Here is an 18,633-nt window from a genome sequence, read left to right on the forward strand (position 1 = left end):
GAGAGCTGGTGTTGTTAAGTACTGCTTGGTAAGTACTAAGTTGCTAGTACTGCTCTTCACCTCCAAGCTGGGGGGTAGGTTGCTGAGTTATGGTGGAAGATTGAAAAGTCAATGGACCTGAATCTTGTCCTCTTTTTGCCTTCAGGAATTCTTTTTCCACAAGAACATGATCTCTCTTGGATTTTGCAATGTAATTAAAATATCAGAAGGAAACACCAGGTAAGATCTGGAGTGGATGGGAAGGTGGCCTGGGAAAAATGTCTATATACTCCCCTGGCTTTTCCCACATATTTTGTATAACTTACAATGCCACCTGTGCTCTGTTTCCATTGTCTTATCCTTATCTCACATTGTTTATGCTTATACTGGGGTTTAAAGACATCATATGCTGCTGTGGTCTGCATAACATTCTTAAGAAGTTGCAGGTGCATGAATTATTAGGAATAGCACAATGTTAGAAATTCCACAATGTTAGAAATTACAGCAGTGATTATACTTGGTTGTGTGACTTCTGCTCTGCACCTTCTTCTCCCTGGGTCAGTGTTTCCTCCTGGTGCATTCCAGTTTTGGCCTAGCATTGTACCTTCTAGACATTGGAAGTGCAACCCAAAAATCCACACTGCTAGTGCAGAAAGTAGAAATTTGAATATTCAGTGTTTGCATTGTATAAAAAGAGGCAAAAACAGTAGAGCAAACCTTTGCTTGGTGTAGCTGGGTGTTTTAGGGCTGTGGTTCACTGCAGCTTACCTGACCTCCTTGGTCACATGCTGCCCCACCTAGTCCAAGGTCTACCAGCTGCCTCTTGTCCTATGCAGTACTACCCACCAGGAGGTTGATTCTCCTTTGTCAGCCCTGTTTAAATTAACAGTATTGCTATTTTGTAGTTCCTCTTTTATTTCAAGAGGGTTTGTCCAGGTGAACACCCTGATGGACTATGCCTTGTGTTAATTAGGGTGGGTGGGGGCCGTTTGACATCAAAAGTATTGGACCAGCTATTCAAAGAGTGCTGTGTTTGGGTTAGTCATTTATTCTCTGTGTTTCTTGATTTCCCCTTACTTCCTCTCCCCTCCCCTCTCTCCATCGCCTCCAAATTAAAATGTAGATAACAAAGCTTTCTACCTCATAGGATTTGTGTGAGGATTAAAGACTTTATTCTCATTAGCCTGATTCCTAATTACTTTAATTGTAGTTTGTGAAGTTCTTTGAAAACTGAAATCCCCAAAGTGCTAAGTGTTATTAACAGCAGGGAGGAGAGAAAGTACTTGATTGATATCAGAGCAAAAGCAAAGATTTTTTTAAGGGAGGTGGGTCTAGTAGAGTGAAGCCCTTTGCTTTATGCTCTGGATAACATGGGCCAGTTTCCACCCTACTGTGTAACTCCTTTTCAAAGTGGGAAGAACTCTGGAACAAGGATAAATGAATTTTGCTCCAAGGAAATCGTCATTAGTTAACCACATTTTGTAATCTAAAGCTAAATTATGCAAATGTGTTTTCCTTAATAATGGACATTTTGAATGCTGTTTTAGCACCTTAAAATCAGAATAATTGTGTTTGACTAGTAGTAAAGCAAACATCGCTCTCAAGATTCTAAAGATCAAGAAAGTTAAGGTTCTAGAGTTACTTCCCCCCACCACAAACCACCCTTTGGCTCTAAAACCCTCCAAGGCAGTTTACCAAAAAGACCTTGACGCAATTGCAAGAGGGCATTCATGTGGTCTCCTCCGTATGTTGTTGGACTGCAACACCCATTGTTTCTGAACAGCCCTGCTGGCTAGGGCTGATGGGGTTATAGGCCAACAATATCTGGAGGGTACCACACCGGGTGAGCTAGATAGGATTAAAAGTCAAGCTGGGAGACCGTCTCCCCTGCCCTGGCTTGAAACAACAAGAGTTAAAGGCTCATATATAACACTAAACTATGGTTAATCTAAAACAGAAGCAGTAGCTTTTGCTCCCTTGTGGCTGTGCTGAAGCAGGAGGAGTGAATGCATCCTTTAAAAGCCTGACTGAATAAAAATATATATTTTGTCCTAAAAGAGGGCGGTAGTTTAACCTCCATTGGAGCACTGCCATCAAGAATGCCCAGTCCAGCATCCTCATCCTTGGGGCAGTTCCTCCAAAGATGATTCTAATTGATGAAACAGGGATCAGGCCAATGGTCCATCTAGTCCCATATTCTGTTCTTGTGGTGGCTAACCAGATGCCCCAATGGGAAGCCCATAAGCAGAACATGAGCACAACAGCTCTTTGCCCACCTGCAATTCCCAAAAACTGGTATTCAGAGGTATTCCTTCAGACCTCCTTTTTTGTTACATTTCTAGGCACAGGTCCATGTCTGAGTGTTTTTATGGGGTGGTGGTGCTTTCCCCAGGAATACCCCATGTTTTACTGCCAAATCGGGACAAATGGTAGTCGGGTTTTCTACAGATTGCCATTTGCTCCGATTCAGCAGTAAAATGCAGATTTTCCTGGGGAAAGCGCCAGGACAAAAGAAACCCACCGACAGAGAGCTTTAGAGGTTAGCCCTGTGCCTCGAAAGTGAGACACAAAAGGAGGTATGGATGAGCCCTTTGTGCCAGTTGAAAGCCAGTGCAATTTTAACAGCTGGGGAAGCAATATTCCAGAACTATTCTGGTTCCAGCATTTTGCAGCAGCAGGTATAGATTCCAAACCCTTTTTAATGGCAATTCAACATTGGTAAATTAGATACTATAAAGTACATGTATAGATTTTGCAAGACAAACGGGGGGTGGTCATTGCCTTCTTGGCCTTGCTTCTGAGGTTTCTGGCTGGAATTTTTTGCTACCTGTTGTGGTGATGGTCACTACTTTATTTGCCTTTAAAAATGAGTTGCGCTACTACAGTGAGGTCAGGTCTATCCAGAAACAGCATATATTTGATACCAGGTACTATGAAAGACAACAGGGGATGGCTGTAACATTCAGTTTGGCAAGGAACTGTTAGATACTGAACACTGGATTAGATTGGCCTTGCTGTCATTTAGCAAGATGGTTCCTAGATACTGAAGAGGAGCTGTGACATCTTGTACTTAGTTTAGAGCAGGGTGAGAAAAAAATGAGCAAGCAATAGTTATAAATATTAACCATTGTTCAGCAGGTTCTGCATGCCTTCACATACTGTCCTTATCCTATTTATGGACAAGCAAGAGGCATTATCAGAGTTGAAGGACACACTCCAAAACCTACTGAAGAAGAGTGTGAATCAGTGATGGGTGAAGCAAGGGGAGAGGTTCAAGGGCCAGGTAGACACACCTGAGGGACCAGCTTTGACTCCCCATTCTGAGGTTCCTTACCCTGCTTTAGAGATTGGGAATGGACCTTGGTTTGACTGCCATATTCTGGGCAGTTGGGGGGCATTTTCAGCTCTTAGGAATGTCACAGATACGGGCATCCCATTATTAATCTCTTATATATGAACTTTCTCTCTCTCAGATTCAGAGGCTGGCTGGTAAGAAGACTCTGCTGCTTCTTCACAGTGTGTGATTGGAAAATTTGTGCTGATACCCCCAGTGATCTCCAAAAAAGAATCTTCCACAGCAAGAGGTATTGTTGGCCCATTTGAGCAAACGGGGCGCTATCTCATCCTCAGCCTGCCCTCATTCAGCCCCCACCTGCTTGTCTTTTATTTACATCCAGTCTAAGGGATGACACTCATTGCTTGTTAGTTTTCTCTCTTCAGTCTCAGTGTTGCCCTTGTAGAATTCAGCAGGGAAGATGGTCACAAAACTAGAATGAGTTGGCTCTGCCTGTTATTGGCTCTGGCTCCTGGCCTTCTGCCCTACCAGTCCCAATGGCCACCAGTCACCTCTGCTGCTGTTAACTTGGGGCACTCTGGAGGTTGAGCAGCCTTTCTGCCTTCTGATGTTAGGTTTGGTAGCATTTTGGGGGGGGGGATAATTTTTATTCATTTTCCAATAATAATGAAAAAAACACATTCATATTAATAACAAATCGAGCCAAATCTTACCACATTCTAAAACAAAAAACAATACAGCCAATTATAGAGTCTGAATTAAATCATTTCAATGAGACTTCCCATGTTCTGGATTTCAAGAACCAATGTCCATCATTTATTTTCTCTTTCTTCTTTGTTACTTCCCGATTTTCCAATCCTGATACTGACCATCCTCCTTTCTCAGTCAGTCGCTGGTATAACTATCTTGTTTTGTTTAACGATTCCATATTTCTGTACTCACGGAGGAGGCAATTTTTTTCCATATTGTTCTCAGTTATAACATTTTGAAGCACAGTCCACTTTCGATGACCCCTCCTTTCTCTGCTGATGTTCTGCTGATTCTTGCTGTAAAAGGCTCTGGGCTTCCATCCAAGGTTTATTTCTAAATAAGCTGATGTTTCCAATGTACTATAGGGGTGTACTTCGCAATCAGTAAGTTACCCAAAGATTGTTTCCGGTTTCCCCATAAAAACCCACGGCAGCTCCCCAGGGCCCTCGGACAGCTGGCAGGCATCCAGAGTTTACCATCACTCTCTTTTCAAACCGTATGTGATAATATTCCATGCAAGCAAATGCATCTTTTGTAAAGTACATCGCTTTTGTAGTTCAAATAAAAAATATCGCCAACCTCCCTCTAGTAAGGGAGACTGCTTTTCATTTCCTTTTTCTTTTTGCATCACAACTGCTGCCGTCGCCATCTTCCCTCCTCGGCCCGAGCCCCTTTCATATCTGATCTTACTCTGCCAAATTTGATTAGGGCTCTCCACCAAGGACTGTGAAGCTATTACATCCAATTAGTTTTGCGCCTCCTTCGTTTCCTTTGGATAATTAATTCTTTCTTGGTGAGGTTCACCAAATCATGAAATAGCAGCTATAACAAATACAAAAATATGGCAGCCACTCACCTCATTCATCAAAATGCCAAGATGAGAGTCTTTTTGAAGTCCGGAACTTGGCCTCCAGAGATTGTGTAATTTAGCAGATTTTTCTTTTACCTCTTTCCATCCAGAACATGCCTGGTTGTTTTGTCCAAATCTTTTTAATTTTTTTAAAAACAACAACAGTTGGAAGAAAAGGACAAGTCCTGAGATCTTGCGTTTGACTTGTGAGGCGAACGTGATAACCACTACACTACGGAAACAACGTTTGACTTGTAAGACATTTGCACATAGAGGTTTGCAAAGCCAGGCTCAAGTGTGCATGAACAGCCTGCTGTGACATCACATCTATTTTTACCCTAACGTGCAAAATTGTGTTCTGTCTTCCCAGTTTTTAGAGTATGGGGCTTCCAGAACATTCCATCCACCACACAGCGAAAATACTTAAGTTCATGTCCACACACTTTATGTTAATTAATGCAGAATAATGGCCATCTGGTATACACTTTTCACATAACCCCTAATATAGATGCTAAAATCATAGGAATATCAGAAGAGCCTCACTGCTAGACCAGACCAAAGCCCTATCTAGTCCAGCCTCCTGTTTCCCACAGTGGCCAAACAGGTGCCTCTGTGAAGCCCACAAGCAGGGCAGCTGGAAGTGGCTTATAGCTATCATGGCCAGTAGCCTTCATAATTCTGTTTTCCACCATTTGAATCTTACCATCTGTTCCCACTGCCCTTCACCACCACATTGTGGCTGTGAATCCATAGGCTAGCTGTGTGCTGTGTGAAGAAGTTCTCCACCCCACTTTCTTCACACACAGCCCAATTTTCATACCTAGATCATGTCCCCTTCATTTTTATGTTGTGAACAGCCCTGAGATCTACGGATGAAAGGTTGTATACAAATTACTACTACTACTACTACTACTACTACTTCTACTACTTACTTTTTTTCTAAATTAGGAAGCCCCAAATGTAACCTTTCCTTATAGGGTAGATGCTCCAATCCACTAATCCAGAGGTTTTCAACCTTTTTGAGTCCACGGTTTCCTTGACTAACTACATTTTTTGTGGCTTCCCTGTGGGGAAACATGCTCTGAGCCTGAGAAGCCCAGTTGTGTTGCCCCTTGCCTGCAGAGCCGGCAGCCCCCCTCCCTTTTTCGAATAACCTCCCTTGTGGAGTGTTCCCTCAGCCTCCTCTCCTCTCCCCTCTCCTTAGGAGTCCTTTCAGCAGCTGTGCCTGGTCTCTGAGCCACCCCCTGCCCCAAAGAGAGGTGCCTCCTCATGCCTGTCCACAGGGGCCTGGGAAGAAGATGCCCCCAACCTTAGCAGCCCACTGGAGACTGGCCAAAGGTGAACATGAAGCCAGTACCTTACTCACCTTGGCTTGGCAGCAGTGGGCGCTGCTGGGCTGCCAGGCGGAAAGGCTACCCTTCAGTGTTGGGCACTCTGCTCCCAGGCAGGCATGACACACACCAAACACAAGAAAGGCCGGTGCGGTGCCTGCCCAGCCTCCCACTTGTCTGTCTGTTCCCAAAGTAAAGGGCTGGTGGACTGGCTGATTAGGCTCCCTCACCTACTTGAGACTGCTTCAGCTCCTGGCAACCAGCACCCCCGGCCAGCCCCAGAGTCACCATTCACCTGGGGAGCTTGTAGCCAGGGCTGCTGCAACAAACAGCTGTGCAACCCTTTGGGAGGCAGATAATGCGAGAGTGCATCAGAGGAGGAAGGGAAGGAAAGAGGGACAGAGGCCAGTGTTGCCCGTGGCACCCCAGGGCGCCAAGGCACACTGGTTGAAAACCACTCCACTAATCCTTTCATTCATAAGCATGCATTGAAGTGGGAGGGAAATCTACCCCTCTGACCACTCTTAAATCCCTCTCTTTGTGAGGACAAAAGACCGCTGAGAAATAACTCCTGCTTATGCTTATAAGGCAGCCCTTCAAAGTTCCAGTCCCCCTTTCCTGTCTCGTGTGCATACTCAAGATTGCTTAATCCACGTTAGTTACCTTTTGGGAACATTTTAGCTATCCAGGCAGTTTCTGATTTTCTTAAAGCCCCAAACATTCTTCCTAGCTTACAGACCTCTCTACATGTTTGCATGTGCACAAACACAGCTGGACCATCCTCTCATTCAGTTTTGAAAAATCCTGCTGTAGTGCTTCTTGTCTCTCGGGATAAAGACAGAGGAACTCTATTTGGAAACCAGGTATTATTCACCTTCAGTTTGCTTTGTGATCTCAAAGCGCTGGATGTAAATACACACACTTCCCCATCTGTTTTTTGAGGCTGGGTGGGCCATGCCTTCCTCTGGGGTCAAATAAAGAATTGCACCAAGCAGTGGTTTGTCTGCAGTGGTTCTGAGTTACTGTGGTACAACCAGGCAAGCACTCTTGTCTAGATCCTTCAATCTGTACCTACATGGCGCTTCAGCTCTCCTTTCCCCCTCCCTCCCCCTGGGTCCCTGCCCCTTACTCTTCTGTAAACTACCTGCAAGTCTCTCTTTGATGTCAGGCTGCTGAGTTGGGATGACCAAAGCACTTTGGTGTGCAGAGCTGTTGGAGGTGTATAAGGCTACAACCCAAGACTTGCCAGTAATGACAGAAAAGCATATATAAAAATGGCTTGCTTCCAGTAGAGTTTTTTCAGGCAAAGCTGCTGGGATTCCTTGGAGTCTGAGGGCGTTTTTTGACAAGTGATGCTGAAAACGCTTTTAAATAAGGATTGTGTCCCTTGTGAATGGTTAATGTACCACAGAGGGTGGGGGAGAGTACATTCTAACTTGTATAGGTTTTACTAATGTAAGAAATGTAAAGGGGGGAAACCCTAAATGGTTTGAGAGTTGCTTGTGGAAATGGCACAACTGTGAACCTCTGAAAACAGCAGCCTGTTTCAGTGGGTTCAAGTTGTGGACCTCCCTCGGGCAAATGGGCTGGATCAAAAGGAAGTAAAGAAGCCAGCAACACGAGATCCCTTGGGGCAGAGATAGCTATAGTGTGCCTTACAGTACTTCCCATGTAGCTATAGAATCATAATTTGGAAATATATATATTTCTTCATTTGGGGAAATAAATCTACATTAACAAGTAGAATTTTTGTTATGCAGATTACTCTGCCAAATTAGAATAGGAGGTGGCAAAATTCTGAAGGTCCAGAAAAAAGAAGGAAAGTAATAAAAATCTTACAGTGGTATACTGGGTGCGCTGAGTTTAGAATACTATATATCAAGATATTTTTTAAAAAATTCATATTTTATCACAAGCCTTTTTGAACCAGAATTCACAGCGTAAAAGTTGCACAGTCTTTGTGAACTTACATATGCAAAAGAAAAATGTCCAACAAAATACTGTACAACATTAGTATAAAAAAACTTTGCAACAAGTGCATTCAGTGTTATATAAATTACAATGCCTGATTCAGAAATTGAACAAAGGAATGCCATAATACATCACAAAGCATTGTGCACATAGATAGTATTGGCCTTATGTCTTCCTTTATTAAAGCTGATACTCCATTTTGTAGGACATTGAAATATTTCTGGTTATCAAGGTCTTTCCAGCCCTGACTTTTCAGTTTGTGGAGTCCTCCCAGCAAAGTCCACAACACGTTAATAATAATGTACCTTATTTTTTTTTAATTGTTCCGAGGCACAATATTGTTTTATTGGCAGAGGCACAGTATTGCAGAGGCAGAATTTCAGTAAGTTCCTGAGAAATCAGAGTGGACGGGACTGTTACCTCTCTTTTTTGGTTGGCAACAGGATTCTGTAAGGCAGCCAAGAATATACCGTATTTTAAAATACAGCTTAGGTCCAGGCTATTTGGAAGACCCATATATGAGCCTGCCCCGGTTTTGAAATCTTGGAGCGGGGGGGGGGGGGGCCTTCTGTTGTTTCCACCACACTCCCAGGCACACATGGAGGGCTGCAGAAGGAGGCCTTCTTGGTGGTGCCTTCCAGACTCTGGAACTCCTTCCTTTGGAACTCTGGCTCCCTCCTAGTTGTCCTTCTGCTAGCAGGTGAAGATCTTTTTACTCCAACAGGGTTTTAGGAACTGACTGCTTTTAATGAAAGGGCTGGTGCCATGCTGCTTTTATTGTGATTATCTGTATGTTTTTTTTAAAGGAAAGATAGATAGTTTTAATTTTATCTGTAAGCCACCTTGATTCCCTGTTAGGAAAAAAGGCAGGATATAAATAAATAAATACATATGTAACATAATAATAATTACAGCAATAATAATAAAGGTTGTATACACAGAGATAGATTGGGATTTGTATGGCACATACATGGGAATTATCCTTCCCATAACTGTTCGCAAGGCAATTCTGTATCTTGCTCTTTCATTCACTTGATATTGTTTGCATTAATATTATTTGTATCCTGTTGTCCTGCCCAGAGCAGTTAATGAGAAAGAACTGATATCTTAATTTGTAATTTCATGAACGTGACCAAGAGCTGGGCTCGCAAAACAACAATCAAACATAATGCTGACACATTCTTGTATCCAAATTTCAGTTTATCATCAAGTTTTAGAGAGATGTATTTGTGTTCTAAAATTTGTTCATCGTCTTCAAGTGTCCTTTTTGACTGCCTAAATCCTTCATCAAGTGCTCATAGGAAGAAACATATGTTTTTATTCTCCTTTTTGTCTTTCAAGGGTACAGGACATTGTGTGTCAGAAAGTGCCTCAGAGCAAGGGGGATGCGCCGGAGACCAGCATGCCAGTCCCACAGTGGATGCAGAGAATTCACAGCATTCTCTGCCAGATACAGTCCTCTGTTTCACCTCTCCTACTGAGGTATGGGATTGCAAAGGAGGGGGTTAAATGGGGGGGGGGGTGCGTATGCTTACAGAGATTGCATTTCAAGGACATTTCCCCTCTCTCCTGGGAAATGTAGTATGCCCCTCACAGAGTTAAAATTACCAGTACCATTAACATGCTACAGTTCCCAGGTTTCTTTGAGGGTGTGTGTGTGTTTTAAATGTGTGGTGTGTATGCAATCAAATATGGAGTTGTGGAACATCATCTGTGGCTTTGAACCACCTCTCTTTTATTTTAAAAAAGCTCAAGACAGGTAACAACAAAATTGAAATGAATTTAAAAACTAAAGCTCAATTACAAAAACATTAAAACAGCAAAAACAAGAAATATAATACAGCAGGAGATGCAGTTCAGTGCACTGAAACCAACAAGCTTAAATAATCGTGCCATCAAAAAGCTGCCTTAAAAAGGAAGGTTTGACTAGCTTCCAAAAGACTATTAGAGAGGGGTTAGACATGACTCCCTGTTGTTCCCTTCCCCTCCTTCCCCAGCACAGTGAAAATATCCAGGGCTTGCATTGTCATTGGGCAGACTGAGGCACTTGCCTCCGGTGGCAGATACTAGGGCAGCAGAAGTGACAGCTTTCCAGCCATTCTTCTTGTCACCCCTGGATGTTTGCCTCTGTTGGAAGTCAGAGGTATGCGTGCCAGGGGCCTGTGTACCACCCTGCAAATTAACCTGCTACCCTCATGTGGCCAGAGGACACTGTAAAGTTGCCAGTTTTGCAGGAAGATTAACCTGCAACTCCAGTAAGTTTCTGTACATGGAATGTGAGGGAGTCATCTTGTCCATTGCCTCAGGCAGCAAAATGACTTGGGCTGGCCCTGTATCCATCTTTCACATATCAGCTGGCTTGCTGAGATTCTATGGTAACATTTCTAGACAGCCAGTTCCTGTGGACTGCTGACTCAGGCTTGTTACTGCCCCTTGTGACCTAAATAATGCACAGTAGAAGCCACCCAACAATCCAGCATGGCTGCAAAATGCAGAGGGCAATTGGTAGTGGCACGCAAGAGGGTTTTCAGGATAGCTTGTCTGCCACCACTGTGCTCATGGAGAGTGCACTTGCTGCTAAACTTCTAAGGGACCCCACACTTCCCCACTTTGCTAGAGGTTTTAATTTGCTGAGTTTGGGAGATTTGTCAGTGATACCTTTTTTGCACTGGCTCTTGATTCTCATTCAGTTCTTGTTGGGAGTATAATGCTAATATTTTCCGCTGAACCCATATTTTGTAGCTTTTAAAAGAATGTACCCCTCTTAGATGTCCCCTCACCCCCCAAAAAACCACATGGCGAAAATAATATATTTCAATAATTCAAATGCATAGTTCTATCTTACTCACCATGCAGGAGTGTGTTCACTACTAAATCTGCGGAGATAATTTCTTGCTGCCTGTTACTTCTAGCATTTTCCCTAGTCTAAAGAGCAAGGAGGCCACCCTGTTGCTGTCTGAGGTTAGCTGTCCTGGTAAGCTCCTGGGCTGAACTGCAGCAGGATCTCACTTTGAGATTGTAGGATTTTGATCCCAGGTTTTCATTTTGCACGTTGCTGAGGGTACATGGGAGCAATATTGCCAGTAGGTGCCTGTTTGCATTGTCCTTTCTTTGCTTATGGATTGACTCTACACCAGCATGTGGCTGCCTTTCCAGATTGCCTAATTAAATCTGCACTGTGGCGTTGAGCTCAGTGGAAGGATCTAAAGAGCCCGATGTCAACAACAACATCATCACCACCACTCTTTATTATGGTTAAAGATCAGAAAACAGAAATAATAATAATGACATGTATAACTACATCAGCACCAAGGGGCTGACCTCATGGCCCTGAAGTTATTAAAAAAAAATATTAAAAAATGGATTATGACACTGTGATTATGTAAATATATTTTGTAATGCTGTATAGGATATAGTTTATCAGCTCATTGGCCAGCAGTTACTGTTTGACCTTGCAGTGGTGCTGCTGAATGACTTTGATACTTGTTTTAAGGAAGAGAGGGAATCTTTTGGTGACTGTGAAAACCTCTAGCAAGAGATTAGAGGAAAGGGGGGGTTCCTATATTTTATTTATTTATTTAAATGATTTATAGCCATCTCTTCATCAGTACTGATGCCAGGGTGGATTACAACATAAAGTAAAAAACAACAACAACCAGAACAACAACCACATTGATACATAAACCACAATGAAATGCAAAAAAATAAAAAATAAAAGAATATACTGTAGATAAGCACAGTTAAGAGATGGCTAAAAACAAATCACAATACAACCACAGCAACCGGGCTATATAGCCCCTGTATATATATGGTAAAGAAATCAGCTCCATGTAACTCTACAGTACTTTGATTTAGTACCCTTGAGTGTATTTAAAAATGGCTGGGAGATTCTGGGAAAGGATTGATGCAAGATCTCCCCCCCCCCATATCAATGATCTTTTGGTAAATCTTTGCTCGTTGGCTTGTGGTTTTTAAAAAGAAAGTGAGGGGGTGAGAGAGAGGCAGCGAACTTCCTTCAGGAAGTCCTTTGAAACCTACAGATGAAAACCGCAGTGTATAAGAGGCTTCTTATTAACTCAGCACCTTTCATCAGCTTCAAATTAACACAAGTTAGGGACTAATAGGAAAAGCAGCGGCAGTGAGTGCATGCAGTTAACTCAGAGAAAGGGCTGATTAGCTCAGAAGTTCTCTTTCCCCATTTGGACGGGGTAGGAGTGATGATGGGGAATGAGCTGTCTGGCATGATTGTAGGTGGGGGTGCTGCCAACCGTCGTGCTTTGCGGGGGGAAGGTAGTCTTTGATGCGAGAGAGAGTAGCTGCTCAGCTTAATGGGAATAGTCAAAGTTTTTTTGGGTGGGCGGAGTTTTAGATTTCCTGTTGCAGTTATGAAATGCATAAAACATAGACAATATAACTTTTCAATAGCCTTGACCATCTTTGGGACCTTGCCAAATCCCTCCTTGTTTAAATCAGATCAGAAAGCAGAAACTTGTACCATTTGAGATAATTTCATTTTTCTTATTTTTGTGTGTCAAAGAAATCATAGATTCTTGGCTTGTATTTTTAATCTCTATACATTGTTAGGTGCTCTAAGGGTTGAATAGTGGCAATCTGTCCCAGAAACCAGTAAAGTACCCTGGAAGAAGGCAACAGAGCTGTGGTTGCCTTTCTCACCTCTCCCCCCAAAGGCTTTCATTTTATGTTCCCATGCCACTTGGAGCCTCTTAAGAGTTGTAGTGATGCTTGCATGCTTTCTTGTTGCTTTGCGGGTTGTTTTTTAACCTTACTCCCACTTCTCTTCTACCTTCAGGCTCAGCCACTGGGTTTTGCTAAAACTTCTGAATCAAATGTTCCTTGGCGTCATAATCCACAACGGGCAACTGGAGATGGTGCGCAGGGCTGCTGAGGTGGTAAGGGCTGCTGTTTCCTGGGTGGATGCAAGAGGGTTTCCAATTCCCAACAGTATTGATAGCTTCATTAACGTGTCACTCCAAAATTCCAGACCCTCACCCAAACTGATGGCAAAATTTAGTGCTAGTTTTGTGTGGTGTAGTGGTTAAGAGCAGTGGACTCGTAATCTGGGGAACCGGGTTCACGTCTCCGCTCCTCCACATGCATCTGCTGGGTGACCTTGGGCCAGTCACACTTCTTTGAAGTCTCTCAGCCCCACTCACCTCACAGAGTGTTTGTTGTGGGGGAGGAAGGGGAAAAGGAGATTGTTAGCTGCTTTGAGACTCCTTCGGGTATTGATAAAGCGGGATATCAAATCCAAACGCCCTGATTCTTCTTCTTCTCCTCCCAAATTGAGTAAGTTAATGAAGCTCGTATAACTGACCTTGCAGGGGGGAAATTATAATGTGGGAACCATATTTTGGGAATGCAAATGGGGTTGGTAGGATGCTAGAACAACATGGGAGTGAGTGCCTGGTTTTTATTCCCATGTTGCCTCTTGCTCTGAAAACTCCTGTTCATGTGCATTCCTTTTTCTTTTTCTTTTGTTGTTCATCTGCGTGCAATCTCATTAACTCAGAGTAGATGATAAAAGCAAGAGCAAAGCAAAAAATAAAATAAAATATGGAAATAATGAGTGGGGAAGTAGAAACAAAAAGAAGAAAGAGAAAGAGAAAAATAAGATAAAAGAAAAGAAAAGAAAACCTTAGCAAAAAAAAATACATGCAAGCATCTTTCTTCTCTACTTTTTGTTAAACATTTTTTTTTATGTTAAGGTGTCTCAATCATTCATTTCCATTCCCATGAAAAGCCCAAGATAGGTTCCCTATTATTGATAAATGTTAACCATATTCTTTCTTTTAACTTTACCTCTATTAATTCCCACCACCACTGCTCCATATTGAATAATACTAATTTTTTCCATCCATGTCTATATTAAAGCTTCTTCACTGTGATCACACATTGAGTCCATATTATTTTTATTTTTCAGTATATGTCCACTTGCTCAAGTCCAGTTCTGTATGTTCAGTTCCATTTCTTGTTGTATTCCACTTTTTGTATTCCATTTTTATTTCTCATTATATGTCTGCTAAGTTCATGTCCAGTTCCATGTTTTCAGTTCCATTTCCTGTTCAGCTTACAATGGTATCCCAATCTCTTTCTCTAGGACTGGGTTTCTCAGACTTGGGTCTCCAGCTGTTTTTGGACTTCAGTTCCCATCATCCCTGACCACTAGTCCTGCTAGCTAGGGATGATGGGAGTTGTAGTCCAAAAACAGTTGTAGACCCAAGTTTGGGAAACCCTGCTCTAGGACCTTCCATTTTCCTCCCCCCCCCCCCAATATTTTTCCAGAGGCAGTACCATAATTCTAATAGCAACATTCTTTGAATTTGCTCTAGATTGTATGCAGTCCTTTCTCTCTGCTAACACTAAAGAAATCCCAAAGCTGCTCATGTGCATTCCTGAGTTTCTTGATCATTGAGTACCTAACCTTTGAGTCCAGCTAAATGTGGGCTTTATTGCTCTTGCTTTTATGTTGGAGGTTTCATTGCAGGTATTGCTGGCCAGGTGCCAGTCACAGCCTTTCAGCCTCACATCTGCGGTATGAGGGTCATGATGCTGACCTGCAAAGCTTCTTTAGGGTTTGCTAAGAGAATGTCTGGGAGGAGCCAACCAGGTGCCCTCTAGATCAGGGGTCAGCAACCTTTTTCAGTCGTGGGCCGGTCTGCCGTCCCTCCGACCATGTTGTGGGCCAGACTATATATATATATTTTTTTTGGGGGGGGATGAACGAATTCCTATGCCCCCCAAATAACCCAGAGATGCATTTTAAATAAAAGGACACATTCTACTCATGTAAAAACACGCTGATTCCTGGACTGTCTGCGGGCCAGATTGAGAAGGCAATTGGACCTCATCTGGCCCACGGGCCTTAGTTTGCCTATCCCTGCTAGATGTTTTGGAGCGCAACTGCCATCAGTGCCAGCCAGCTCAGAAGTTGTAGTTCAAAATGTCTGCAGGGCAACAGGTTGGCTAAGGCTGCTATAGAAATCTGTTTAAGTGCTAAGTATTGGGGTTTTGTTTTTTTTTGTTTTTTTACACTGTTAAGCATACTTTCGGCTTTTCAGAAGAAAAGGAAGCTTTTATTTTGCTATCCCTACTTATGCTATTTTAACTGTTCATGAGCCATGTGTGGTTCCTGAGCCAGACCCCCCCCCCAGCCTTTCGGGTGCTCTGATGCCTCTTTTGTTACATGAAGCTTTTGCACTCTTTGGTATATTGTGTATGTTTGCTGTTGCTTAGGACTGTTGTTTTTCTCTTGCCTCCAGCCTGATGTTCCTGTGGTCTTTTTATCAACCCACAAATCTCAGCTGGACAGGCTGTTGCTTCAGCTCCTTCTCATCTCACAGGGCCTAGGCACACCCAGGGTCACTTGTGAATACAAAACCTATCCTTCAAAGTGCAGGTAAGATTTCAATCTGGAGTGCATTTTGAGATATGAGAACACGTTTTTTCACACATTTTTCTGGGATTCTCCCCCATCCCCTTTCACTTTCAATCTGCTTGAGGGTATATTTCAGGATGGTTGTTAGGGTTATTGGTGTTATATATTTGAATTGTTTTGAATCCTGAAAAAACGACATCAGCCTTTGCCATCCTGGTGTCCTCCACCTGGGAAGTCATAATCCAACATCTGGGAGGAGGCAGCAGGTTGGGGAAGCCTGCAAACTCCCAGGAGAGACGTGTGGCTCAGGCCCCACGGTAAGTGCTAACCCCAGCAGCATGCCATTTTGTCACCCTCCTCAAGGATGATACCCGGGGCGGGCCGCACTCCCCTTACTACGCCCCTGGATGTGCCTAGAAAGCATGGGTGCGCACGGTTTTCCCTTTGCCCTGCTCCTTTCCAGGGGAAAGCCCACTTCTTAGCAATAGGTCGGAACACATGGCAATCCCTGGAAAACCTGAGTTGCCTTTTTGCTCTGAGCACCAAAGAGCAGTTTTTCCTGGGGAAAAGCAGCAGGACAAGAGGAAGTGTGGATCAGCCCAAAATTTCTATGCCTTGTGCTTAAACTAGTATAAACTAGTCGAAGGAAGTATTGCCATAGATGGACATAGCTGCCCCTTTGCTTCCATTTGCTTGCTTGTGCTTTTCCTCAAATTTGGGTGCCACCCCTCAGCTACTTGTTGGTTGAGGTTGTGTTGCATCAGCATTGCAAGGCCTAAAAACGCGCCCTGATAACTGTTGTCTAGTTTCTATTTGGCCATTCCAGGCTGAACCCACAAGGTATTGAGTATTGAACCCCAATATTTTCCCAATAAAGGCAACTTCTGAATCTGACCAATACAGTGGTGCCTCGCAAGACGAAATTAATCCGTTCCGCGAGTGTCTTCGTCTAGCGGTTTTTTCGTCTTGCGAAGCAACCCTATTAGCGGATTAGCAGATTAGCGCTATTAGCGGTTTAGTGGCTATTAAAGGCTTAGCGGATTAGCTGCTAAAAGGCTATTAAAGGCTTAGCGGCTTAGAAAAGGGGGGGGGAGCGGAAAAAAAATCTCAAGACTCGCAAGACATTTTCGTCTTGCGAAGCAAGCCCATAGGGAAATTCGTCCTGCGAAGCAACTCAAAAACGGAAAACCCTTTCGTCTAGCGGGTTTTCCGTCTTGCGAGGCATTCGTCTTGTGGGGCACCACTGTATGTTGTTATGCTCGAAACACAAACTCCCTCTTGGTCTGGAAAGGCAATTTCCCTTTCCTCTTCACCCAGGTGGCCTCCTGCCTTTGTTGCCATCTGACAGGGCTCCTTTCCAGAAAGAGTTTAGGTGGTGGAGAGAGAGAGAGAGAGAGATACTCTATTAAGAAAAGAAAAGTCCGTGGTGGGAGAATGGAGGGAGAGAGTCCGCTTCGCCACCTCACCCTGAGGTTTAACCCAGAAAGGAGCCCACTCCCCCCTCAGTGCAGTTTCCCCCATGCAGCTACAGAGGCTTGGCTTTCAAGGCTGCAACTGTATAGTTGCCAACCTAGTGCCCTCCATCTCTTTTGTACTACAACTCCCATCATCCCCAGCAAGCCATGGAGGGAACAAGAAGTGGCATCAGGGTGGTGAAGAAAGGTTTGAAGAGTCTGACGCTGGCAGTGGTTGTGAGCAAGGCCTTTCCCACTTCTGATTATCTCCCCTTTCCCCGCCCCTCAGTTTGATTCCTTATGGAAGTTTCCCTTCCACTTCTTCTCAGTTTTGCAATTAGTGTGGGTGGTTCTGTCTTGAAAAGGCTTTTACCACTTCTGCTGATGCTGAGTGCCGTTTGGGTCTAATAAATCAGATTTCTTAAGTCTTATTAAATGAAATAACAATATTTTAATAATTTGTGGAATTTGCATAATTTGTTCTGCCCACAATGAACTTGCGGAATTAAGTTTTCCAGCTGGATAGATTTGGATATATGATTCTTTCCACCCAGACCTTTGCGTCCCCCCACCCCATCACGAATCTATTAATAACATTAGAAAATTGAAAAAATCTGCATAAAGATATTCTTTATTCTGTTTCTCTAAAAAGGCCCTGCAAACTTATTTAAAACATATACATGTTCTTATTTTCACACATATTTTTCTTCATCATGCAGAGTATTAAAGCTGCTGGAAGACCTCCTTGCTGTCATATTTTTCAGGTCACATCCTCACCATACGTTTAAAGCACCCTTATACCACATTAACAATCATGACTTCCCCTAAAGAATGCTAGGAACTGCGGTTTATTAATGGTGCTGGGGGGCTTCTCCTCACAACTCTTAGCATACTTAAACTATGGTTGCCAGGATGGGGAAAGTGGTAAAAAAAAGTGCTTTGAATGTAAATGTGACCAAAGCTTATTTCCAAAGCTAGAATTTTGTTTGCATTCTTTTAAAAAAAGAAAAGAAAAAAGATGACTGTGGTTGACAGGATCATAATAACAATTTATTGTTTATACCCCACCCATCTGTCTGGGTTTCCCTAGCCACTCTGGGCGGCTCCCAACAGAATTAATGATGATGACGACGATAACAACAACAACAACAACAACACTACGATAAAATATCAGACATTAAAAACTTCCCTAAACATCCTAAGTTGCATCCCACAGACCAAATCCTGTTCCTACACAGTAGGATGTGTGGAGGACCCTGGCTCTTAATAAACCAGCCCTGCTCTTGCTCCTCTTTGTACAGAACCCTGCTGGCGCTCCTAGGAGGGGTATTCCTGCCGCAAGGAGTGGAACAGGCCCGGGACAGTGAGCAAGGAGTCCTCTCCAGAGCTGTTTTGGCTTCAGTAAGTTTAGTGTTTGATCTTTGGAAGGACGGGAAGTTCTGATTGCTATGGGCTGTGAGCACTGGGGGTGGGTGTTGGTCCTGAGGGAAGGAGGAGGAGGAGGGAGGAGGAGAAGGAGGAAGAGACTTGGCTGAGAGTTTTGAAGTTGCTTCTAAGAACACTTGACCAACAGCCACTTAATGTGACAATTTGTCATATTGCATTGA

General features: G+C 43.4%; 1 protein-coding gene across 8 annotated transcripts in view; it reads left to right on the forward strand.

The window, feature by feature from the left end:
- Positions 1-18,633, forward strand: part of GPAT2 (glycerol-3-phosphate acyltransferase 2, mitochondrial) — a 72,756-nt gene that overhangs the window by 20,052 nt on the left and 34,071 nt on the right. For all 8 annotated transcript variants that reach the window (XM_081017355.1, XM_081017352.1, XM_081017350.1 and 5 more), the window contains exons 3-8: positions 146-219; positions 3,453-3,563; positions 9,518-9,658; positions 12,987-13,086; positions 15,457-15,593; positions 18,328-18,427. In XM_081017355.1, coding sequence (XP_080873481.1) covers positions 146-219; positions 3,453-3,563; positions 9,518-9,658; positions 12,987-13,086; positions 15,457-15,593; positions 18,328-18,427 — 663 coding nt within the window. The remainder of the gene's footprint in view (positions 1-145; positions 220-3,452; positions 3,564-9,517; positions 9,659-12,986; positions 13,087-15,456; positions 15,594-18,327; positions 18,428-18,633) is intronic.

Source organism: Podarcis pityusensis (assembly GCF_964106645.2).
Source record: "Podarcis pityusensis genome assembly, chromosome: 8".
Taxonomy (NCBI): domain Eukaryota; kingdom Metazoa; phylum Chordata; class Lepidosauria; order Squamata; family Lacertidae; genus Podarcis; species Podarcis pityusensis.